This window comes from Orycteropus afer, unplaced genomic scaffold (genome assembly GCF_000298275.1).
Source record: "Orycteropus afer afer isolate SDZICR_OR568_19922 unplaced genomic scaffold, OryAfe1.0 scaffold00461, whole genome shotgun sequence".
Taxonomy (NCBI): Eukaryota; Metazoa; Chordata; class Mammalia; order Tubulidentata; family Orycteropodidae; genus Orycteropus; species Orycteropus afer.
Window position 1 is genome coordinate 283719 of NW_006922048.1, and position 25929 is coordinate 309647.

Genomic DNA, 25929 nt, shown 5'->3' on the forward strand with positions numbered 1-25929 from the left:
TGACTGGGTGGAACTACATAAATGTGAGGTACTTGTGATCTACCAGGGAGATTGGATAGCTCATGGGGGTGGGACCATGAAAATGAGATGTACAGAACCCTAATGTGGGGGTTAATCAGTTTTGTCATTTTACTGGGCTTAATACGAGCCCTCCCAGAGGCTGAAAAGGGGGATCACACTGCCATCAAGACAGAAGAGCTGGAGGTGGAGTGGAGCATGTCCCAGGACCTGAGATCACTGTCTTGAACCTCTTTGGCAGAGAGACCCGCAGAGAGACAGTGGCAGCAGAGGCAGCAGAACTGAGAGACTGGCACCAGACAGAGCGGTGGGGTTGCCAGCCCAGGGAGCAAGAGAGCTGAGCGCCTCTGGGCAGGAGTCTTTCTGGCAGAGTGGGGTACACCAAAGTGCACTTACCAGCAGACCTGAAAGAGCTTTGTAAAACTTGCCTGAGCAAGGCAGAGGTCAGGCTGAGAGGCCAAGGGCCAAAGAGAAGAGTACCTTTGGGCATGTCCTGATCGAAGAATTGTATCCTGAGCATTCCTGAACCTGAATTGTAACCTGTTACTTCCCTAATAAACCCCATGAGGAGTGTCTGTGCATTCTGAGTGGCCATTGCAACCAGTTATTGAACCCATCAGAGAAGTAGAGACTGCTGTGGGAGGGACGGTTAGTATCAGAATTGATAAGACGGTTGGGTGGTGGCATGTCCCACCTCACAGGAATCAGCTTTAGGCTGTTGGTGTTGAGCCTTCTCTTTCCACATCACAAAGTTAGAGGAGGTGAGAGGATGCTGCCTCCATGCCCTTTTTGCAGTGTGTATACACATATATAGAGTTCCTGAGATGCACAACCCACTCGACTACTAGCCGAAAGGCTGCCAGTTCAAACCCACTGAGAAGTGCCTCAGAAGACAGGCCTGGCTACTGCTTCCAGAAGGTCACAGCCATTGAAGGGCCAATGGAGCAGTTCTACTCTGCACACACAGGGTTGCCATGAGTCAGATCCACTCTACAGCAACTAATATATCCAGACAGAGAAAACCCTACTGAAACTGAATCCTGTAGAATGTTGTGATACAGAATGAATACAAGACACGGCAACTGTCATGTGTGTGTAACAGGCCAAGACTACAGGAATTTATCAGAGAAAAATAAGAGGCAGTGAATTTAAAAAGTGGATGAAAGAGATGATTTGAACAAGTATTGTTATGCTTCCTTTCATAGTGACCCCTCCTTGGGCTTCTGAGGTGGTATCTCTATGGAAGTAGATTGCCCAGTCTTTCTTCTGAAGAGTGGCTCATGGGTTTGAACCACCAGCCTCCTGATTAGCAATCAGATGCCTTAGGCATTATGCCACGAGAGCTTCCCAATGAAGAATTAGAGTTAGCAATTTGTAAATTCCTCTTAGGTTTCTGGAACTGGAAGACAAGAAGCACAGGTATATATGCAGGACACTGTTGTTAGGTGCCAGCTAGTCGGCTCCAACTCATAGCAACCCTGTGTTCAACAGAATGAAACAGGGCCTAGTGATGCACTGTCCTCACAATCCTTGCTGTGCTGGAACCCATTGTCACAGCCATGATGTCAACCCATTTTGTTGAAGGTCTTCCCCTTATTCTATGACCCTCTATTTTACCAAGTATGATATGCTTCTCCAGGGAATGGTTCCTTCTGACCACATGAACAAAAGACGAAGTCTGGCCATTCTTGCTTCCAAGGAGCATTCTGGCTGCACTTCTTCCAGGAAAGATTTGTTCATTTTTCTGGCCTTTCATGGTATTTTCAGCATTCTTCACCAACACCATAATTCAAAGACATCAACTCTTCTTTGATCTTCCTTATTCATTGTCCAGCCTTCACATGCATACGAGGTGACTGAAAATACCATGGTTTGGGTTAGGTGCACCATAGTCTTCAAACATTTTGCTCTTTAACACTTTAATGAGGCCTTTTGCAGCAGATTTGCCCAGTGCAATACGATGTCTGATTTCTTGACTGATGGTTCCATGGGGTGGTGATTGTGGATCCAAGTAAAATGAAATCTTTGACAACTTCAACCTTTTCTCCATTTATCATGAAGCTGCTTATTGGTCCAGTTGTGAGGATTTTATTTTTGTTGATGTGTAATCCATACTGAAGACTGTAGTCTTTGATTTTCATCAGTGCTTCAAGTCATCTTCATTTTCAGTAAGCAAGGTTGTGTCTTCCTCATATTGCAGGCTGTTAATGAGTCTTTCTCCAACCATGGTACTGCATTCTTCTTCATATAGTCCAGCTTCTCAGATTATTTGTTCAGTGTGTTAGGCTGGGTTTTCTAGAGAAGCCATACCAGTAAAGCTTATATATACATATAGAGAAAAAGAAATTTATCTTAGGAAAAATGGCTCACACACTTATAGAAGCTGGCAAGTCCCAAGTTCTTGGATCAAACATCAAGCTGGAGGCTTTTCCCAACTCACACAGCTGCAGGGACTGATGAGCTAAAGGTTGGCAGGCAGTATACTGGCTGTTGACTCCAATGAATGATGAATCCAAGATCTCCAGGCCGAATGGTGGATCGTTCGCTCATGGACAGTTGTAGGCAGCACAACAGGATCCTGATCCATGAAAGAGTGTCTCTTTTCCCAGGATGTCCATAAATATATTGGAAACAGGCCACACCCATAGGGAACCTCCCTTTCAACGGATTGGATGCTCAAAACATATGTATATCCAAGCCCATCATAGGAAAAACCCTCATCACAATTGCTTAAACCACGAAGAATTGTAGTCCAGCCAAGTTTACACACAGCTCCAACCATCACACTCAACATACAGATTGATCAAGTATGGTGAAAGGACACAACCCTGACACACATGCTTCCTGATTTTAAACTATGCAGTATCCCCTTGTTCTATTCAAACAACAGCCTCCTGGGCTACATATAGGTTCCCGATGACACGATCAAGTGTTCTGGAATTCCCATTCTTACAGTGGTATCCATAATTTGTTATGATCCATACAGTCAAATGTCTTTGCAGTCAATAAAGCACAGGTAAACATCTTTCTGGTATTCTTTGCTTTCAACCAAGATTATCTGACATCTGCAATGATATCCCTTGTTCCACACCCTCTTCTGAATCCAGCTTGAATTTTTGGAAGTTCCCTGTCAATATCCTGCTGCAACCATTTTTTAATTTATCTTCAGCAAAATTTTACTTGTGTGTGATATTAATGATATTGTTTGACAATTTCCACATTCTGTAGAATCACCTTTCTTTGGAATGGGTAAATATGGATCTCTTCCAGCCAGATGGCCAGGTAGCTGTCCTCCAAATTCCTTGGCATAATTGAGTGAGTGCCTCCAGTGCAGCATCCATATGTTGAAACATCTCCATGGGTATTCCATCAATTCTGGAGCCTTGTTTTTCCCCAGTTCCTTCAGTGCAGTTTTGACTTCTTCCTTCAATACCATTGGTTCTTTGTCATATGCCCCCTCCTGAAATGGATGAACATTGACCAGTTCTTTTTGGTACAGTGACTCTGTGTATTCCCTCCATCTTCTCTTGATGTTTCCTACATCATTTAATATTTTGCCCATAGAATGGCTCAGTATTGCAACTCAAGGCTTTTCTTTTTCTTCAGTTCTTTCAGCTTGAGAAATGCTGAACATCTTCTTACCTTTTGGCTTTCCAACTCCAGGTCTTTGCACACTTCTTTATAATACTTTACTTAGTCTTCTCAGGCTCTTTTGAAATCTTCTGTTCAGCTCTTTCATTTCATTTCTTCCATTTGCTTTAGCTACTCTCTGTTCAAGAGCAAGCTTTAGAGTCTCTTCTGACATCCATTTTGGTCTTTTCTTCCTTTCCTGTCTTTTTAATGACCTTTTGCTTTCTTCATGTACGATGCTCTTGATGTCATCCCACAACTCATCTGGTCTTTGGTCATGGATGTTTAATGCATTAAATCTATTCTTCAGGTAGTCTCTGAATTCAGGTGGAATATACTCAACATCATATTTGACTCTTGCAGACTCATTTTAATTTCCTTCTGTTTGTCATACTGTGGTTGTTTGCATGTTGCTGTGAGGCTGGAGGCTATCCCACTGGTATTTTAAAAACCTGAAGGGTCACCCATGGTGGACAGGTTTCAGCAGAGCTTCCAGACTAAGACAGACTAAGAAGAAGGATGGGGTCATCCACTTCTGAAAAAAAATTGCCACTGAAAACCTTATGAATAGCAGTGAAACACCATCTGATGCAGGACATTATGTGGGTGTTAACATGATTATAAGAGCTCTGATGGCATAGTACCTAAGGCATTTGACTGCTAACAAGAAGGCTGGTGATTCAAACCCATCAGCCACTCCTCGAAAGGAAGGTTGGGCAATCTGCTTCTGTAGTGATACTGCTTCAGAAACTCAAGGAGGGGTCACTATGAGTCAGATCTGACTCAAAGGCAGTGGGGCTTTAACATGATTATGGAGATCTGTCTGTGCATCAAATCTATGGATGGTGCAAATCATTAATGGGCTCATATGCCAACCAGAAGGATGGTGATTTGAGGCCATCCAGAGGCACCTCAGAAGAAAGCCTTAACTATCTACTTCTGGAAACTAAGCCATTGGAAACTCTATGCAGTAAGCCTAATGGCCTCCATGCATAACTGCTTCCTTTGCCATGAGACCAGAAGAACTGGATTGTGCCCAGCAACTATTACTGAATCCTGACCAAGAGGGTGAAGATGCAGAACAGAATTTCAAATTCTCATGGTATCCAGACCTTCTGGAGTCATGGAGGCTGAATGAACCCCTGAAACTATTGCCTTGAGATAATCTTCAAACCTTAAACAAAATATCCTCAGAAGTCTTCTTAAAGCCAAGGCGTAATTTACCTTAATCCGTAAAGAATGTCTGTCTTAAGTGTTGTGCCTTTTAAAAACTCTCTACGTGGGATCATGTTGACAACAGAAACTCGAAAGGGAAGATAGGAAACTTAGGGGCAATACGTTGATGTTAATGTTGGAGGCGCAACTCAGAAAAGGAGGGTGAGAACGGGTTGCACAGCTCAAAGAATAGAATCAATGTCATTGAATTGTACATGTAGAAATTGTTGATTCTCAACAGCAAAAATAAAATAAATTAAAAAAAAAAAAAAACCCTATGGAGCACAGATCTATTCTTAAACACATGACTCAGTGACAACTGGTTTGGTCCCTGGGTCAGCATTCTTGGGGCAGAGACTGGTGTCTCTGCTGCCCCACACAGCAACCCGTCAACTCACCCAGATCATTCCTCTTTTTGTCCTGAGCCCTTCTGTGTGTCTTATCCTGGAGAGTGAGAAAGAAAGACCAAGAAAGTAAGCATGGTGACTCACGTCCATACTGGGGGCTCCTCAGCCCCTATCTGCACACCCAACAAGGGACCATGCTCATTCCTAGGGTCTCCTGCCTCCTCCCTTCTTTGCCTCACATGGTTTTTCATGCATATAAAGGAGCATGGATGCAAGAAGGTCTTACCTTCTTCATAGTTCCTGCAAAATCTATGGGAAGAAAAAGGAAGTTGTTGAAATGGGAAGCCCATGGAGCAACAAGCCCACCTCACACCTCACACCTTCTCTCCCTATTGTAACCCCATGGAGAGGTAAGTCCACCTTCCACCCTCTCTTCCAGTGGTAACCCCATGGAGAGCCAAACCCACCTCCCACCTTCTCTCCCAATGGTACCTTGCCCATGTCGACCACATGGAGGGACCCTCCCCAAACACTCCTTATGTGCAGGTGCCCGGCACCGATGACAGCGGTAGCCCTGATAGAAGGTGCCTCTGGGATGTGGGGAAAGATGAAAGGGAGTCAATAATTTTAACTGACACAGCCAACCATAGTGCCAACCAGCCCCAGCATGAGGGGCCCCTTGGGCTCTGTGCAGAGCAGGAGCGAGATGGAGAAGCTGAGGACCAAAGCAGAGTCTCACACCTCCCAACTCAAGGAGCCCCTGTAGAGAGGAGAACCAACGAAGGCCAGAACCCAGGCCCATCCCCCAGCCCCCACCTCAGCAACATCTGGCAGGCTGAACAGGAGGTGGTGTCCTCGAAGGAGAACATCTGGAAGTCATGCCCATTGGCAGTGGCATTCTCGGGATAGATGTTGGAGCTGGAGGGGAAAGTAAATGGAGAGAGGAATAGGACCTCATTACTGTTTGTTATCATCATGGGTTCTTTTGAGTCGATTCTGACTCATACTGACCCCATGTGGCAAAGAAGAACTTCCCCACAGGGTTCTCTTGCCTGTAATCTTTGCGGAAGCAGATCATCAAGGCTTTCTCTCATGGAGAAGCTGGGTGGGTCCGAACTTCCAACCTTCTGGTTAGCAACTAAGTGCTCAACCATTGTATCACCAGGGTTCCTTGCTTATGGCTGAGTAATATCATCTTGTGTGGAGAGACCACATATTGTTTATCTGTTCATTCACTGATGGACATTTGGGTTATTTCTATCTTTTGGCTATTGCAAATAGTGCTGCTGTGAATGTTCATAGAGATAGAAAGCAGATCCGTGGTCTCCAGGGATGGGGAGGAAGGAGCCTAGGTGGTACAAGCAGTGTGCCATCAGCTGCTAACCTAAACACTGGTGGTTTGAACTCATTCAGTGGCTCTGTAGAAGATGACCTGATCAGGGGCTTGCAGGTAAGTGACATCTTGCTGTTCCCAACTCCCAGTTCCAGCCTCACCTGGGCAAGAAGAGTGATTCTGTGCAGACACGGACAAAAAAGAATGACCTGGCAGATTGCTTCTGTAAAGATGACAGAACACTGCTAGATAGGTAGAGACAAGCATTGATTTGGGTGAAGGGAAGAGCAATGTACTAAATGTGAGTGATCAACACAGTGGCATTGAGGAAGACAGAGAGAGGTACACAGGAGGTACAGACAACAAAGATGAAATCTTTTGCTCATACAGTACTGCTTTGTCAGTGATGGCAGGCATTGATCTGTGGGTGGACAGATGGCTGGACAGGCTAGATGATCAGGGGGAAGTGTGCCCATGACCATGTATAGGGTTGGCAGACAATGTTTCTGCTTATGTGTTTGTATGTATTGTAAGAATGTCCGGGTGTATGTTAGAGCTGACAATGGACAAGATTGTGGTGGCTTCTTGGCCACAGCCAGCTACCCTTAGGGAGTGAGTAGTTGGTCCTATGGACTTGGAACCATGGTTGCAAGAGACATCAAACTCAACTGGCATAACATACTACACAAAAACATTGTTCTACATCCTACTTTGGTGAATAGCGACTGGGATCTTAAAAGCTTGCAAGTGGCCATCTAGGTGCAATGATGGGTCTCTCCTCATCCAGAGCAAGGAAGAATGAAGAAAAGCAAAGACTCATGGAAAGAATTAGTCCAAGAGACTGGTAGACCATGTGATCTTCAGCCTATGGTACCATAAGTCCAGAAGAACTAGACGGTGCCCGGCTACCACAGTCAACCACTCAGGATATTAGTGCAGGAGATCCTGGATAGAGTGGGAGAACAATGTGGAACAAAACTCAAAATCATTTAAAAAAAAAAAAAAAAAGACCAGGTTTGCTGGTCTGACAGAGCCTGGTGAGACCCCTGAGACTATGGACCCTAGTTATCCTTCAGGTCTGGAACTGAACTCACTTCTGTGGCTTCCAGCCAAACAATAGACAGGCATATGGGGTGAACATTTACATCAGGTAGATACACTCCGTGGAGCTATCACAGAGTTTGCACAGGAGACAGCTCAGGGGGTGGGAGTGCATGGGAAGGAAGAGGCGACTACAGGAAGGAAATGGGAAGAAAGTTGTTACATGGTGGGGAATTGCAGTCAATGTCATAAAACAAAATGTGTATGAACTGCTGTATGGAAAATGAATTTGCTCTGTAAACTTTCACCCAAATCACAATAAAAAAAAAAAAATTCTTTTAAAATTGAAAATTAAAAAAAAAAAAAAAAAGCTGACAGCCTAGAAAATCCTATGGAGTGGTTCTGCTGTGCAGCACATCGGGTCACCATGAGTCAGGGAGGAGGCGGGAGCAGGAGTGACTGCTAATAGGTACAGAGTCTCCTTTTGGGATAATGAAATATTTTGGAATTAGATAGAGGGAAAATTTACACAACATAATGAATGTACTAAAGGTCACTGCATTGTACACTTCAAACTGATTCCTTCTTGGTTAGGTGAATTTCACCCCAATGAGGGAAGGAGAACAAAGGGAAGAGGTGGTGGCTACAGCTTGCACGGAACCCTGGAACCTTGAGCCTGCCCCTTCTATTTCCCAAATGGGGAGATGGGGGCTCAGAATGGAACAGACTCATCTGAGGTGCCACGGAACGTCAGGGCAGAGCTAGGACTAAAGCACAGAACCGCCTCCCAGCCCCTGGGGATGGATAGATAGAGGGAGGAAGGGCTCACATGGCCATGTCGAACTGCTCCATCCACTTCTTCTTCAGCTCCCGCGTCTTGAAGAACAGCTCATAGCCCTGAGTGCCTTGGTCTTCAATCAGGAGAAACATGTGGGTCCACTACAAAGAAGCAGGGATCAGACTGAAGGAACTCACCCACAGAGGGTGATGCCACATACCCACCAACCCTGCCCCTGTGAAAGTAAAAAGGTCAGGTCAATGGCAACATTCTGCAGAGGGTGGGACCACGTGCCCAATAACAGTACTTCTATAAAAAACCAAACCAGTTGCATCAAGTCAATTCTGACTGACAGTGACCCCACATATGTAGAGTAGAACTATGTCATAGGGTTTCTTTCATGGCTGTGATCTTTCAGAGGCAAATGACCAGGACCTTCTTCCAAGGTGCCTCTGGGTGGGTTTGAACCACCAACCTTTTGGTTAATAGCCAAGTGGCTGTTGGTGCCACCCTGGGACTCTCCTACACCTGTAATGCCCATTGTTATTGAGTTGATTCCAATTCATGGCAACCCCATGTGTCACAGAGTAGAACTGCTCTATAGGTTTTCTTAACTGGAATCTTTATTAAAGCAGATTTCCAGGCCTTTCTCCTGCAGCACCACCAGGTGGGTTCGAACCACCAACCTTTAGGTTAGTAGTTGAGCCCAAACTATGCCACCCAGAGACCTTCCCATACCCCTGTAAGAGCCAGGGGGAAAAAAGGGGGGGGGAACCAATAGCAGCATCCTGCCAAGGTTGGGACTCCCAGAACTTGCCCCAAGGGAGCCATGCATGGGGACCCTTGTAAAGGACTACCCAGGATATCTAGTGCACACTCACAAGCCCAAAATCTCACACACACACACACAGACACCTCACACATTTGTCCTCCATACATTTGTTTGTCCAACAAGCATTTGTTGGGTGCCTACTGAGTGACAGGCTCTGAGCTAGGTGCTGGGGACAGAGCAGTGGGAAGGATGCTGTGGTGGTTAAGTGTGATGTCAATTTGGCTGGGCCTGGTTGAGTGGCTGGGCAGCTGACTATAGTTATTCCCCATGGTGAGATTGGTAATTAACTCCCTGGTGGAATCTATTGGAGCAGCTGAATAGTTGCTTTGGGTATGTGGTCTGGTTCCCATATATAAGCTACAGCTTTGAGAATGGTCTTTAGCTTATGGCACACTTGAACCCTGCATGTAGCCATGTCGTTGTTCAGCAGCCTTCCACGCTCTGCCGACCTAGGGGCTTTCAATGGACTTGAATTAATGGCCTGCTGTGTGGTTTGGTAACATCAGGACTGTGCCTTTTTACTTGTCAACCTTGGGCTTGTCAGTCTCAGCAGCCAGCAGCTGAGTGAAAAAACCTCCAGCTTCATTGGGCCAGGAACAGGAGGCAGAGCTAAAGCCAAGGTTGAGGGGCTTTCACCCAGCCCCTAGAGCTTGGTACTTTAAACTAGGACTTAAAGCCTCCAAACTGTAAGAGAATAAACTCCTGTTTCTTCAAGGCATCCCATTTGTGGTACATTCCTATCAGAGTGGCACCAGGTAACCAAAACAGATGCTGTCTCCACAGTCAGACCCATAAACAGGTCATTATAGGAGAGCCATTAGCCCCATGGAGGGACTGGGCTGAGAAACAGGAGTAGCTGCCAGAGAAACAGGGGGGTACCTGGAAGAGCCTAAGGAGAGAGGAAGAGGTGGCCAGTGGAAAGAGAGGAAGGAGGTGAGGGAAGCAGCAAGTGAGAGGACTGCCCCACCCAGAGAACATCCCTGACCAATGGAGCTCCACCCTCACCCCCTCATGGCTACATCACCCTGTCTACTTTCTTTGTAGGACATATCACCATCTTTTCCTTGTTTCCCACAAAAACGGAAGCTCCACAGGACAGAAGAGGGGCCATGTCTGTGTTGTTTTCAGTTACATTCCTAGCACCTAGAAATGTGCCGAGAAACTGGACTATATGTATATGAAGAAGAATGTAGCACCAGGATTGGAGGAAGACACATTAACAACCTGTGATATACAGATGACACAACCTTGCTTGCTGAAAGCCAAAAAGGCTAGAAGCACTAACTGATGATCAAAGACTACAGCCTTCACTATGGATTACACTTCAACGTAAAGAAAATGAAAATCCTTATAATCGGACCTATAAGCAACATCATGATAGATGGAGAAAAGATTGAAGTTGCCAAGGATTTTGTTTTACTTGATTCCACAATCAGCACTCATGGAAGCAGCAGTCAAAAAATTAGATGACGTGTTGCACTGGGCGAATCTGCTGCAAAAGACCTCTTTAAAGTGCTGAGGAGCAAAGATGTTTTTGTTCATTTGAAGACTAAGGTGCACCTAACCCAAGCCATGGTATTTTCAATAGCCTCATATGCGCATGAAAGCTGACAATGAATAAGGAAGACTGAAGAATTGATGTCTTTGAGCTGTGGTGCTGGAGAAGAACACTGAAAGTACCATGGACTGTCAGAAGAATGAACAAATACGTCCTGGAAGAAGTGCAGCTGGAATGCTCCTTGGAAGCGAGAACGGCCAGACTTCGTCTCACCTACTTTGGTGGTGTTGTCAGAGGGGACCATTCCCTGGAGAAGGACATCATGCATAGTTAAGTGGAGGGTCAGTGGAAAAGGGGAAGGCCCTCAATGAGATGGACTGACGGTGACTGCTACGAGCTCAGGCATAGCAAGGACTGTGAGGATGGGGCAGGATGGGGCAGGGTTTCATTCTGTTGGATGTAGGGTTGCTGTGAGTCAGAACTACTTGATGGCACCTAACAACAACAACAGAAAATAAAATAAACCGTCGTCATTGCTTTCATTCCAACTCACGGTGACCCCATGGTTTACAGAAGAACTGCCCCAGAGGGTTTTCTTGGCTGTCCTCTTTAGGGGACGGGCCCTGATGGCACAACATTTAAGCACTCCTGCACACTTGTACACACACACACACACACTCCAAAGGCCCGGTTGAGAGTCCCAATCTGCTCCGGACAGGATCCCAGTTCTGGCCTAAGAGCCCACCTTCTTGTTGTCTCGGTCTCCGGAGGAGTCGTCGCGAACCTGGAAGCTGTGCAAGTTCACGAATTCCTTGAGGTCGTAGGAGTCCCCGCGGCGCTTACAGATGAGGAGGGCTTTGTCGAGCAGGAAGGCGTACCTGGGAGCGACCAGGTCCGGTGTTCTTATCCGGCACCCCTACTTGTCCCCATCAACTCTCTGCCTGGTTCCCTCCACCTTCCTGGCTCCACCTAGACACCTCGACACCTCCAAGTTTCCTCTTTCACCCCCCAGCTTGGCCCGGCTCACCAGTCGCTCTCTGCCTCCACCCACAAGACTTGTATTGATCCCGCCCACATGTCCTTCCTGGCCCTGCCCTGTCAGTCTCTCTTAGCCCCACCCACCTGTCTGTCTGGGAGCCTGGCCCCGTCCCTCCGGGCCCCGCCCACCTGTCCATCTTGGAGCGCCGCTCTGCAGAGGTAATCTTGAGCTCTCCGTCAATCTTGGGTCGGCCGTAGTGAGCTAGAGACTGGTCCTGCACAGCAGAGAGAGGGTCGGTCAAGGGGCCACCACGAAAAGGCCCAGATACCTCCCCACTGTGACCACATCCCTGGCCCAGGCCCCACTCCCTCACCAGGTTCTCAATGGACAGCTGGAAGTTGGTGATCTGCCGCAGCGTCTCGTTGTCTCTCTTCACCTCGTTCACGCACTGCGCCAGGTCCTGAGGGCAGAGTAGGGGTGAACGTGGACCCCATGTGGCCCGGTCCTCCACCTGGTCCAGCATAGGGGGCTCGCCCCTACCAGGGGCCTAAAGAGGGCTTAGTGACAGGGTGTCCACAGCATAGCATAGTACTGTGTCCCCAGGGGCAACTACAAACCACTGGTCTTAAGGGACAAGATTGTAGTCACTTCTTGGCGACAGCTAGCTACCCAGAGGGAGTGAGTACTTGGACCTGTTGGCTTGGGACCATAGTTGCAGGGGACATCAAGCTCAATTGGCAAAACGTACTACACAAAAACATTGTTCCACATCCTACTTTGGCAAGTAGCAACTGGGATCTTAAAAGCTTGCAAGCGGCCATCTGGATGTAACAAGGGGTCTCTCCTCATACAGAGCAAAGAAGAATGAAGAAAACCAAAGACACATGGAAACAATTAGTCCAAGGGACTGGTACACCATGTGATGCTCAGCCTGTACAACTATGAGACCCGAACTAGATGGTGCCTGGCTACCACTGTCAACCACTCACAGGGGGGTTTATGTAGGAGATCCTGGGTAGAGTGGGAGAACAATGTGGAACAAAACTCACAATCATTTAAAAAAAAAAAAAAAGGGGGGGGGGGACCAGGTTTGTTGGTCTGATGGAGCCTGGTGGAACCCCTGAGACTATGGCCTCTAGCTGCCCTTCAGGTCTGGAATTGAACCCACTCCTGTGGCTTCCAGCCAAGCAAAAGACAGGCAAATGAGATGAACATGTACATTAGGTAGATACACTCCTTGAAGAGATCAATCATTGGAGAATAGAAGGGCTGTGTATGCACAGGGAGACTGCTCAGGGGGCAGGAGTGCATGGGAGGGAAGGACACAGGGAAGAGGTAACTATGGGGAGGAAGTGGGAGGGGAGCTGTTGCATTGTGGGAAATTTCAGTCGACATCATAAGACAAAGTGTCTGTGAGCTGCTGTATGGAAAGTGAATTTGCTCTATAAACTTTCACCCAAATCACAATAAAAATTTAATAATAATAATAATAATAATAAAACCACTGGTCTTATGGACTTGTCGCTATGTGGTGGGGCGAAGAGTAGACTGTGGGTGTGATGTCACTGCCTTGAGCGTGTGTGAAGTGTGTGTTGGCATTGGTGGTGGTGTTAGCTGCTGTCCAGTCAGCCCTGGACTCCTGGCCACCCCATGCCAGGGAATGGAATGCTGCCTGGTCCTGCACCATCCCATGATGGGTTGCGGGTTGGACTGTCATGATCCGCAGAGTTTTCATGGCTGATCTTTGGAAGTTAATCACCAGGCCTTTCTTGCTAGTCCGTCTTTGTCTGGAAGCTCTGCTGACACCTGTTCCGCCTCCTAGCATCACGCCAGCCTCCACAGACGGACGGGTGGGGGCTGGGCATGAGCTGCACTGGCCAGGAATCGAACCCGGCTCTCCTGCATGGGAGGGAAGAAATCTACCACTGAACCACCCTGCTTCATGAAGGTGTGTGTTCTCATTGTCGGGCACCATCAGATCAATTCCAACTCATAGAGACCCCGTGTGACGGAGCAGAACTGCCCCACAGGGTTTTCTTTACAGGAGCAGATCACCAAGTTCTTCTCTTGAGGAGCCTCTGAGTGGGTTTGAACTGCCAACCTCTGGGTTGGCAGCTGAGTGTTTAACCCTTGCACCACCAGGGCTCCTAGAAGGTGTGTGTGAGCCCTGAAACTCTAGAGTCTCCTGGCCTCTCTGCATGTGTCCCTGGGTGTGACTGTCACCCCATCACTTCCAGAAGATTCCCAGCATCACTTGTCTAGCCCTCCTTCCCACTCACCCGCATGGCGTCCAGGGCCAGCCTCAGGTTCTCCTTCTCCACCGTGTCCTGCGTGTGTTTCACCAGCTCCTGTGGGACCCAGGGAGTCAGGTGTCACCCAGGCAGACCCCTCCTGGCCCAGTGGCTCCTCCTCCATCTACGCCATCTCCCTGGAGGCAGGAATGACCCCAACAACCCATCCCAGCAGCACCTCCACCCAAATGCGTGCACCATACCTGGAGAAGGAGGTGGTACTTGAGCACCCGCTGCATGGGTACCATGAGCAGATCCCGCAAGGTGAACCTCCCATTGTTTGCTCGCTGAGAACACTCCTGGGGGGGGTGGGCAGGGGCAGAGAATGAGGTAAGGCTGGAAGCCGGTGCTCTGGCTGAGCTGGCAGTGGGGAGGGTCACAGGCAGACCCAAAGCTGAGCAGGTTCTCCCTAGCACCCAAAGCACTATATGCTCCCCATCCCCCTGGCAATAAGGAGGCAAGATACTGCTATGAATTGAAGTGGGTCCCCAGAAAATATGTGCTGCAAATCCCCTGGTGGCACAGTGGTTAAGCGCTTGCTACTAACTGAAATGTTGGCGATTCAAACCCACCAGACATAGGGAAAAAATGTAGCAGTCTGTTTCCATAAAGATTCCAAAACCAAAACCAAACTCACTGCTGTCAAGTTGTTTACAACTCATAGTGACCCCTCCTTGGGTTTCTAAGGCTGTGTCTCTACGGAAGGAGATTTCCCAATCTCCTTCCCAGGAGTGGCTGGTGCATCTGAACCACCAGCTTTCTGGTTAGCAGTCAGATGTCTTAAGACTCTACACCACCAGAGCTCCCTCCACAAAGATTACAGCCTTGGAAACCCTTTGGAGCAGTTCTACTCTGTCCTATAGGGTCACTGTAAGTTGGGATGGACTTGATGGACAATGGGGTATTTTTATACCTGTGCATGTGACCCCATCTGGAAATAGGTTTTCTTTGTTATGTCCATGAGACATTATCAGTGTATGGTGTGTCTTAAACCAATCACTTTTGACATAAAAAAGGAATAGATTAGGCACAGAAGCAAAGGAGCACAGATAGGGTAGATGCCATGTGGAGATCTAGCATGGATGGAGGTAGACTGATGCCACATGTAGACCTAGCACAGATGGGTAGACTGATGTCATGTGGAGATCTAGCATGGATGGAGTAGATTGACGCCATGTGGAGATCTAGCACAGGTGGAAGTAGACTGGTGCCATGTGGAGATCTAGCACAGATGGTGTAGACTGATGCCACGTGGAGATCTAGCATGGATGGGGTAGACTGAGGCCATGTGGAGATATAGCAGGGATGGGGGTAGATTCATGCCATGTGGAGATCTAGTACCAAAGGGGTAGATTGAGGCCACGTGGAAATCTAGCATGGACAGGGTAGACTGATGCCATGTGGAGGTCTAGCAAGGATGGAGGTAGACTGATGCCACGTGGAGATCACCAAGGAGCACCAAGAAGCTAAGATGAGGATTTTTCCCCAGAGCAGACAGAGCCTTCCCCTAGAGCTGGCAGCACCTCCTTGAGGTGTTTCTGTTTCAGTAGCACTAAGAAGGTAAGAGCTCTGGTGGCTTAGTGGGTGAGGCATTTGGCTGCTAACCAGAAGGTCAGTGGTTCAAACCCACTAGCTGCCCCATGGAAGGAAGATGGGGCAATCTACTCTGTAAAGATTTACAGCCTCAGAAACCCAATAGGGGTTGCTAAGAGTCAGAATTCACTCGATGGCAGGGAGTTTGGAGTTTTTTGAGGACAGAGGTCATGGGGTGGGCAGTGGTTTAAGAGCCAGCCAGAAGGTCTGTGGACACTGCCCAGGGTAGAAGGCCAGGACTCAGCAGCTGACTGGGGCTGGAGAAGGGGGAAGGGAGATGTCTGGAGCCCCCTACCCCACCGTGCAGATCAGAGAGGGTGGATGTTGGGGCACACGGGAGCATGTCTTTATCCCTGCTCTTGTCTGTGGCATCAAGTCGTGTTTCCACTGGACACACTGGCCAGGGTTTAGTCTGGGTTGAGCTCAGCCTGTGGGCAGGGTTGGCTGGGGTCACCCTTAGACTGAAGTTGGGGCTCAGCTGGGGTTGGGGATCAACCAGAGTTGGGGCTCAGTTCAGAGTTGGGGCTCTGCCAGAGTTGGGCTTGGCACAGAGTTTGGGCTCTTCCAGGATTGGGGCTCAGCCCATAGGTGAGGTTCAGCCTGAGGTTGTTCTCCACCTGATATCAGGGCTTAGCCCAGGGTTGGGTACTCAGTGTAGGAGCAGCTCCAAGTCTGAAGTCTGGGAATCAGCTCTGAGTGGGGGCTTGGCAGGGTTGGGGCTCTGTGCTTTGGCCCGTTTCCCCCACATGCCTCCCTCCCCAGGTTCTGGGGACCCTGGCTGGGCTGCAGCAGAAAGCAAGTCTCCAGCTCCCATTCCCTGCCGCTGCCCTTGGGGCCTGGGAAGGAGTAGACGAGCCCTCATCTGTGGTGCGAACCCCACCTCCAGCTTCATCTGCACGTCCTCACGAGCTGATGCCACACGGTCCAAGTGCTTGCTGGCAGACTCCACCTGGCTACAATAGCGGCCATAGATAAGGAACCTGTAGGAAGAAGACAGGCCACTGAGTGACGGGAGCCAGTGCCAAGATCAGCCCAATCTGGGTATCAGTATTGGCCCCATGTCTTCCCAGCTGGGTCACTCTGAGCCTCAGTATTTTTCATCTGTAAAATGGGTGCAGGGGCCCCTGATTAAGCACTCGGCTCATCACCAAAATGTTGGCGACTGGAACCCATCAGCAGCTCCGTGAGAGAAAAGAACTGAAGATCTGCTCCCATAAAGATGACAGCCTATGGGGCAGTCCAGCTGTCACATGGGTCACTATGAATCAGAATGGACTGGACAACACTAACAACAAATTAAGTTGTGGCAAATGAAGAAGAGAAACCAAAACACTATTAGGCTGGTGGGCTGGATTGTCCCTCCAGACTGTGATCCTAATCTTCCAAACTGAGAGAACTAGTCCCAGAAGCTGTGTACCACACTGATTTTGCACGTGAGGAGGCAGAAGTCAGAGAGGTTAAGTAACTTCCCAGTAACACATGCTCACAACTGGTGGAGCTGAGAACTGAACCAGAGATGGACAGCCCCTTGCCCCCATGAGCCCTCAGCACACAGTCATCATCCATGTCCAGTGGTCTCTGGAACATCCAGCCTGGTCTCACCTCTCCTTGTACTTGATAAAGACCTGGTAGAGGTTGAGAGCACTGGGAGTGGCCAGGGCTTCCTTCATCTCCTTCAGAAAGTGGGTGTGCACACGAAGCAGGTCCTATTTGAAGAGAGAAGTGAGAGCTGGAGTGCACGTGGGGGCGGGGGGAGTTGGCCCAGCAGGCCGGGGGCGGGGAGGGGTCATCTACCCACCTATTATGGATTGAAATGTGTCCTCCAAAAAATATGTGTTAGAAGCCTAACCCTTAGACTTGTGAAGGGAGTCCCTGAGTGGCAAAAACAACTAACTGCTTGACTAGTAACCAAAAGGTTGGCGAACTGAACCACCGGCCCCCCAGAGGCGCCTTAGAAGAAAGCCCCAACAATCTGATTCCAGAAAGTCCATGCCCTTGAAAACCGTGTGAAGTGAAGCTCTACTGTGACACACACAATGGCGCCACGAGTTGGAATCAACTCAACAGCAGATGGTACTGATACTGGTATACCTGTGGACGCAATCCCATTGTGAATTGGGTTTTCTTTGCTGTGCCAGTGAGGCCATAGCATTGTAGGGTATGTCTTAAACCTACATTTTTGAGATCTAAAAAGGGCAGATCAGGCCCACACAAGTGGGCACTGAGGAAGACAGAGCTCATGTGAGGATCATCAAGGAATGAGGAACTCCAGGGTTAAAGAAGCTGACGCAGGGACCTACCCTGAGCTGACGAAGAGCCTCCTCCTAGAACCAGTGCCCTGAATTCAGACTTCTAGCCTTCCAACTACGAGAAAATAAATTTCTGTTCCTTAAAGCCACCCACTTGTGGTGTTTCTGTTATTGTTGTCACTGGCCATCGAGGCTGTTCTGACTCATGGTGACACCATGTGTGCAGAGTAGAACATGTGCTCCACAGGGTTTGCAGGGCTGGGACCTTTCAGAAGCAGATTACCAAGCGTGTCTTCCAAAGGACCTCTGGATGGGATCAAAACACCCTTTCGGCCAGTATCTAAGGGCTTAACTGTTTGCCCCAGCCAAGGACTCTGGTACTTCTGTTACAGCAGCCCTAGAAACTAAGACACTGCTCTACATTTCTCAACACCCAACCCTACACTCTGGGGCCAGGTGGAGCTGGCAGAACATCCCCTCTAGACAAAGACAGGGACCGAGATCCAGGAGGGCTGGGGAGCAGCCAGCTCACCTCGATGTTGGTGAAGATGATCTCGATGTCTTGAGGTTTGAGGAACCTCTGTAGGGGCTTCATGAAGTGCTGCAGGGAGGCAGAAAAGGATGAGGAAGGTGGTATCCCCTTCCTCCAACCCAACCCCAGGGGACAGGGACAAGGAGATAGAAACAGACAGAGACAGAGAGATAAGGAGAGACTGTGTGGAGAAAGAAAGCAAAAAACAAAGACGAGGAAACAAACACTGACAGAGAAAGAGACAGACAGATAAAGAAATATGGAGAATTTCCACAAAAACCTGTCCATGAATGTTCATTGCAGTGCTATCCACAATAGCCAAAAACTGTAGACAACCCAATAGTCTACCAACCGGTGAATGGATAAACAAAATGTGATGCATGCAAACAATGGAATATTATTCAGCCATAAAAAAGAAATGAAGCACTGATACATGCTGTGGCACTGATACATGCTGTGACATGGATGAACCTTGAAAAATTATGCTGACTGAAAGAAATCAGACACAATGGACAAGTATTGCTGTTGTTGTTGTTAGGTGCTATCAAGTCGTCTCCAACTCATAGCGACCACATGCACAACAGAACAAAACATTGCCTTGTCTTGGGCCAGCCTCACGATCCTTGCTATACCTGAGTCCATCATTGCAGCCACTGTGTCTATCAAGTATTGTATGATTCCATTTATAGGAAATGTCCAGAACAGGCAAATCCATTGATACAGGAAGTAGATAAGTGGTTGCCTAGGGATTGGGAGGAAGAAGAAATGGGGAGTTGCTGCTAATGGGTAAGGATTTCTTGTAGTTGTTGTTGTTAGGTAGCGTCAAGTTGGTTTTGACTCATAGTGACCCCATTACAACAGAATGAAACACTGCCCAGTACTGTGTCATCCTCATAATCATTGTTTCAGCTCATTGTTGTAGCCACTGCATCAATCCATCTCCTGCAGGGTCTTCCCCTTTTTCACTGACTCTCCTTTACTAAGCATGATGCCCTTCACCAGGGACTGGTCCCTCCTGATGACCTGTCCAAAGTATGTGAGATGAAGTCCCACCATCCTTGCTTTTGAGGAGCATTCTGGTTGTATTCTTCCAAGACAGATTTGTTCATTCTTCTGACAGTCCAAGGTATATTCAATATTCTTCCCCAACACCATAATTCAAAGGCATAAATTTTCCGCAGTCTTCCTTATCCACTGTCTAGCTATGCATGCATATGAGGATATTGAAAAAACCATGGCTTGGATCAGATGCACCTTAGCCTTCAAAGTGACATCTTTGTTTTTTAACACTTGAAAGAGATTTTTTGCCACAGATTTCCCCAGTGCAGTATGTCATTTGATTTCTTGACTATGGCTTCCATAGGCACTGATTGTGGATCCAAGTTAAATGAATTCATTGACAGCTTCAATCTTCTCCATTTATCATGATGCTTATTGGACCAGTTGTGAGGATTCTTGTTTTCTTTACGATGAAGTGTAATCCATACTGAAAGCTGTAGTCTTTGGTCTTTATCAGTAAGTGCTGCTTCTTCACTGTCAGCAAGTAAGGTTGTGTCATATGCATATCACAAGTTTTTGGAGTCTTCCTCCAATCCTGATGCTGTGTTCTTTATATAGTCCAGCTTCCCAGATTATTTGCTGAGAAGCATACAGATTGAATAAATTTTGTGAAAGGATATACCCCTTATGCACACCTTTCCTGATTTTAAACCATGCAGTATACCCTTGTTCTGTTCAAACAACAGCCTCCTGGTCTATGTACAGGTTCCTCAGGAGCCCAATTGAGTGTTTTGGAATTCCCATTCTTCACAATGTTACCCATAATTTTTTATGATCCACACAATCAAATGCCTTTGCATAGTCAATAAAGCACAGGTAAACATATTTCTAGTATTCTTTGCTTTTAGCCAAGATCCATCTGACATCAACAATGATATTCCTTGTTCCTCGTCCTCTTCTAAAGCAGGTATGAATTGCTGGCCATTCCCTGTCAATTTGCTGCTGCTGCTGCAACAGTTTTTTAATTATCTTCAGCAAAATTTTACTTGTGTGTGATATTAATGATATTGTTTGATAGTTTTGCATTCTATTGGATCACCCTTCTTTGGAATGGGCACAAATATGAATCTCTTCCAGTTGGTTCACCAGGTAGCTGTCTCCTAAATTTCTTGGCCTCCAGCACCTCATCTGTTTGTTGAAATATCTCAATGGGTATTCCATCAACTCCTGGAGCCAAGTTTTATGCCAATCCCTTCAGCACAGCTTGGATTTCTTCCCTCAGTACCATCAGTTCTTGACCATATGCTATCTCCTGAAATGGTTGAACATTGATCAATTCTTTTTGGTACAGTGACTCTGTATTCCTTCCATCTTCTTTTGATGCTACTTTTGATGCTTCATTCAATATTCTGCCCATAGAATCCTTCCATATTGCAACTCAAGGCTTGAATTATGTCCCCAGTTCCTTGAGCTTGAGAAATGCCAACCGTGTTCTTTTTGGTTTTCTAACTCCAGGCCTTTGCACATTTCATTATAATACTTTACTTTACCTTTTCAAGCCACCCCTTGAAAATGTCTGTTCAGCTCTTTTATTCTTTTTTCTTTTCCCTCCATCATTTCCTCCTTTTGCTTTAGCTATTCTACGTTCAAGAGCAAGGTTCAGAGTCTCTTCTAACATCCACTTTGGGCTTTTCTTTCTTTCACACCTTCTTAATTATCTTTTTCTCATGTCCTTTTGCTTTCTTGATGTATGATGCCCTTGATGTCATCCCATAACTCATCTCGTTTTGTCATTAGTGTGCAATGTGTCAAATCTATTCTTCAGATGGTCTCTGAATTCAGGTGGGATATACTCAAGGTCATATTTGGCTCTCATAGACTTGTTTTCATTTTCTTCAGCTTCAACTTGAAGTAGCATATGACCAACTGATAGTCTGTTCTGCAGTTAGTGCCTGGCCTTGTTCTGACTGACACTGAGCTTCTTTATTGCCTCTTTCCTCAGATGTAGTAGATTGGATCCCTGTGTATTACATCAGCAATTTCTATATGCATAGTCGCCATTTATGTTGTTGAAAAAAGGTACTTGCAATGAACAGGTTGTTGGTCTTGCAAAATTCTTTCACGTGATCTCTGGCATCATTTCTATCATGAAAGCTGTATTTTCCAACTACTGATCCCTCATTGTTTCCAACTTTCTCATTCCAATCACCTGTAATTATCAATACATCTTGAGTGAAGTTTGATCAATTTCAGACTGAAGAAGTTAGTAAAAATCTTCAATTTATTTCTGTTTGGCCTTAGTGATCGATGCATAAATTTGAATAATAGTCATATTAAGTGGTCTTTCTTGTAGGTGTATTCATATTGTCCCATTATGGATAACGTTGTACTTCAGGATAGATCTTGAAATGTTCTTTTTGATGATGAATGCAACACCATTCCCCTTCATTTTGTCATTCTTGGCATACTAACCCATATCTCATTCGAAATGGCCAGTATCAGTCCATTTCAGCTCACTAATGCCTAGGACATCCATCTTTATGACTTCCATTTCATATTTTACAACTTCCAATTTTCTGTCCACCACTCATCTGTCAGTTTGTCATACTGTGGTGGCTTGTGTGTTGCTGTGAGGCTGGAAGCTATGCCCCTGGTATTTCAAATACCAGCAGGGCCACCCGTGGCGGACAGGTCTCAGTGGATTTCCCAAACTAAAATAGACTAAGAAGAAGGACCTGATGGCCTACTTCTGAAAAAATTGGCCAGAGAAAACCCTATGAGTAGCAGTAGAACACTTTCTGTAAAAGCGCCATAAGATGAGCCCCTTAGCTTGGAAAGGACTCAAAATACAGCCAAGGAAGAACTGCCTCCTCAAAGTAGAGTTGACCTTAATGATGTAGATGGAGTAAAATTTTGAGGACCTCCTTTGGTGATGTGGCATGACTCAAGATGAGAAGAAACATTCCTTAATAATGAGAATGTGGAATGTACAAAGTATGAATCCAGGAAAACTGGAAGTTGTAAACAAATGAAGTGGAACAATGAAATGGAACAGGATTTTCTTTAGGGATAATGAGAATATTCTGAATTAGATAATGGTGCTGATTTCACCATCACCTCATGCATGACCTTATGAATATACTAAAAAACCACTGAATTGTACAGTAAGTAGGTGACTGGTATGATATGTGAATTGTATCTCAAGAAAGCTATTGAAAAGGATCGTTGCTGATGCAAATGGTTGAGCACTGAGCTGCCAACTGAAAGGCTGGAGGTTCAAACCTACCTAGCAGCTCCATGGGAGAAAGCCTTGGAAATCCGCTGCAGTAAAGATTGCGTGGTTGTGTGCCAGAGTCGATTCTGACTCAAGGTGCACCTACAGGACAGAGGAGAACTGCCCCATAGGGTCCCCTAAGCTGACATCTTCATGGGAGCCCAGCACCAGGTCTTTTCTCCCACGGAGCTGCTAAGAAAGAAAGCAATCAAGCTCACTGCTGCTGAGTCAGATCCGACTTATAGTGACCCCTCCTTGCTTTTCTGAGGTGGTTTCTCTACAGAAGTAGATTGCCTAACCTTCCTTCTGAGGAGTGGCTGGTGGGTTTGAACCACCAAACTTCTAGTTAGCAGTCAAATGCCTTAGGCACTACGCCACCAGAGCTCCCAGTGGCCTCAAACTGTCAACTCAGTAAGCAGCTAAGTGCTTAAGCGTTGAAGCACTAGGGCTCCTTCTCATGAAGATTACAGCCTAGAAAACCTTATGGGGCATTCTACTCTGTCACACGTGGTTGTTTTGAGTTGGAATGGACTTAATGGCACCTAACAACAACAAAAACTTAAAAAGAGAGATGGTGAGAGGAAAGAGACAATAGAGGAGACAGACAGGGGTGAGGACACAGGAAATGAGAGCGACAGGGAGGGAGAGACACCGGGAGAGGGAAACAGAGAAGAAATAGGGAGAGAAAGAGGAAGAAAGAGAGACAATCATGGGAGCCAATGGATGGACAGAGCCAAGGATACAGGAAAAGATGGACAGGCACAGAGATAAAGAGACACATAGGGAGAGAAAGACAAACAGAAGGCAAAACAGACCGAGAGAAAGACGGAGACACACAGCCGAGAACCACACCCACTGCCATCAAGCGGATTCCGACTCACAGCGCCCCTAGAGGACAGGGTAGAACTGCCCCCCTCGGTTTCCAAGGCTGTCAATCTTCATGGAAGCAAAGCCCGAACCAGACCCAACTCTGGAGTCGATTCTGACTCACAGCGCCCCCAGGGAACAGCATAGAACTGCCCCCATAGAATTTCCAAGGCTGTAAATCTTTCCAGACGCAGACTGCCTCATCTTTCTCCCAGGGAGCTGCTGGTGCGTTTGAACTGCTGACCTTTTGGTTACCAGCCAAATGTTTTAACCACTGCGCCACCAGACAGGCAAGGAAAGAAAAAAGAAGTCACAGGAGAAAAAGAGCCAAAGATGCAGAGAGACCCAGAGACACAAAGCAATGGAGGCAGCGGAGCCCCAGGACCCCTTGGGACAGGCAGGGCCTCTCAGCTGGGCCAGGGCAGGCAGCCAGGCAGCCGGACGTTCCTACGCATGCGCGACGGGGCTGGCGGGCCCCCACCTGCTGGATGGAGCCCAGCGTGTCAGTGTACTTCTCCTCGGTCTGCTGGATCTCGCGCAGGCAGCAGCAGCGCTTGTCGTAGTCCGTCATCTTGGGCTGAGGGCAGAAGGAGAGGCCGGTGAGGGGCGTCCCGGGCTGCCCCCCGCCCCACACTCGCCCTCCGGGCTCACCGCCGCGCACCGGCATGGCCGCGGGCTCTGTGCGCATGAGGTCCTCGTAGATCTCGTCGCCCTCGGCCTCCTCGTTCTCCACACAGTCGTACAGGTCCTCATCCTCCTCCACCGTGTCGCTGTGGGGCACCAGGTCAGGCGCGGCCGCGGGCCCCCAGCCAGGGTCCCCTCAGAGCCCCTGGGGCAGAATGCTGCCCCTCGGGGCCCCAGGGCAGGGTCATGTCCCCATCACACTCCCGGGGCAGGGCCATGGCTCCCCCGCCTGGGTCCCGCAGGGCATGGCCTGTCTCCCCTCCCAGGCCCTCAGGACAGGTGCATAGCAGGCCCTGCCACCCCCAACACTCACTCGATCTGGTCCGACAGGCCACTGTAGATGTCTTCGTCGCCCACATTGTCCTCCTCGGTGGGGAAGGGCCTAGGGGCCAGCATGGGGTGAGCTAGCAGCCTGGGGGCCGCGCGGTCCCGGGTGGGGTGGGGCTTGATGCAGGGTATGGGGTGGGTGGGCTCAAACTGGTACTCACATGATGCCCTTGTTCTGGGCAATTGGGGTCCATGACAGAGCAGACAGGGTGTAGATGACCTGTGATGGTGACAGGACATAGCCCCTGAGGTAGACCCCAGGCCTCCTACAGCCTAAGGGGGGTTTCCCTCCTCCTTCCCATCCCACTGTCAGCTCCCCTTGAACTCAGCCCCCACCGTTTGCTCCAAACAGAGGGACTGAGGGCTCAGAGAGGTATGGCCACACAGGCAACATCACACTCAGTGGAGGAACAGAGACTCGAATCCCTGCTCCCGCGCCTCCATCCTCTGTCGCCCTCCCCTCCAGTTCTTTACCCAGTGCCAACTTTATAGGAAGTGAATTGAAACCCAATTCTCAAGGCTCTCTGTGCCCAGCTCCTGGGCAGCGCACCTTGCCGAAATCCTGCACATCGAAGAGGTCAAAGGCCTCGAAGAGCTCACTGCGCTTGAGGCCAAACTTCTCACAGCACGTGGACAAGAAGGTGCGGATGTTCTTAAGGCACAGGAACTGTGAAGAGAGGGAAAGGAGGCCTGGGTGTGACAGGGCAGGAGGCCCGGGCTCCAAGCCGGCCTTGGGGATTGGCCCAGTGGGCAAAAAGGAGACACACCTAGCCTCCCAGGAAGCCATGCCCAGTTCCGGTAAAGATCAAGCTGCACCTGAAGCTGTACCTACCCCTAAACTTTTTATTATTATTACTATTGACATAAAATGCACATCAGAAAATTAACTGTTAGCCATTTTCACAGCACTCCTGGTTGACTCAAATAATTAAGCACTTGGCTGCTAACCAAAGGGTTAGAAGTATGAGTCCACCCAGAGGGACCTTGGAAGAAAGGCCTGGAGATCTCCTTGTGAACACTCAGCCATTAAAACTCTATGGAGGGGGAGAGCTGGACAGATGGGAGTACGTAGGTAAGAAGGGCACGGGGAGGTGGTAGTCACAGGGACGGGAGGGGAGGAGAGTTTGTTAGGGTCGGGGTTGGTAACCAGGGCATGAAATCAAATGTACATGAACTTTAGAATGTAAGAAAAATTTTCCTCTGTAAATCTGTACCCAAAGCACAACAAAACTAAAAAAGAAAAAGCCCTATGGAACACAGTCCTTCTCTGACACACGTAGGCCACCCCGAAGCAGAATCCACTCAACGGCAGCTCGTTTGTTGTTGTTCTTAGGTGCCGTCGAGTGGTTTCCGACTCATAGCGACCCCATGCACAGCAGAACGAAACACTGCCTGATCCCGCGCCAGCTCCATGATCCTTGCTATACTTGAGCCCATCATTG

General features: G+C 47.9%; 1 protein-coding gene across 1 annotated transcript in view; it reads right to left on the reverse strand.

The window, feature by feature from the left end:
* Positions 1–25929, reverse strand: part of VAV1 (vav guanine nucleotide exchange factor 1) — a 110857-nt gene that overhangs the window by 26716 nt on the left and 58212 nt on the right. The window contains exons 2-19 of the mRNA XM_007954437.2: positions 25038–25154; positions 24649–24707; positions 24474–24542; positions 24138–24246; positions 23958–24053; positions 18337–18405; positions 17158–17261; positions 16436–16535; positions 14166–14261; positions 13951–14019; positions 12045–12131; positions 11860–11945; positions 11438–11570; positions 8414–8523; positions 6027–6128; positions 5703–5800; positions 5497–5519; positions 5262–5307 (exon numbers count right to left, since the gene is read on the reverse strand). Of these exons, the coding sequence (XP_007952628.1) occupies positions 5262–5307; positions 5497–5519; positions 5703–5800; positions 6027–6128; positions 8414–8523; positions 11438–11570; positions 11860–11945; positions 12045–12131; positions 13951–14019; positions 14166–14261; positions 16436–16535; positions 17158–17261; positions 18337–18405; positions 23958–24053; positions 24138–24246; positions 24474–24542; positions 24649–24707; positions 25038–25154 (1573 nt within the window). The remainder of the gene's footprint in view (positions 1–5261; positions 5308–5496; positions 5520–5702; positions 5801–6026; positions 6129–8413; positions 8524–11437; positions 11571–11859; positions 11946–12044; positions 12132–13950; positions 14020–14165; positions 14262–16435; positions 16536–17157; positions 17262–18336; positions 18406–23957; positions 24054–24137; positions 24247–24473; positions 24543–24648; positions 24708–25037; positions 25155–25929) is intronic.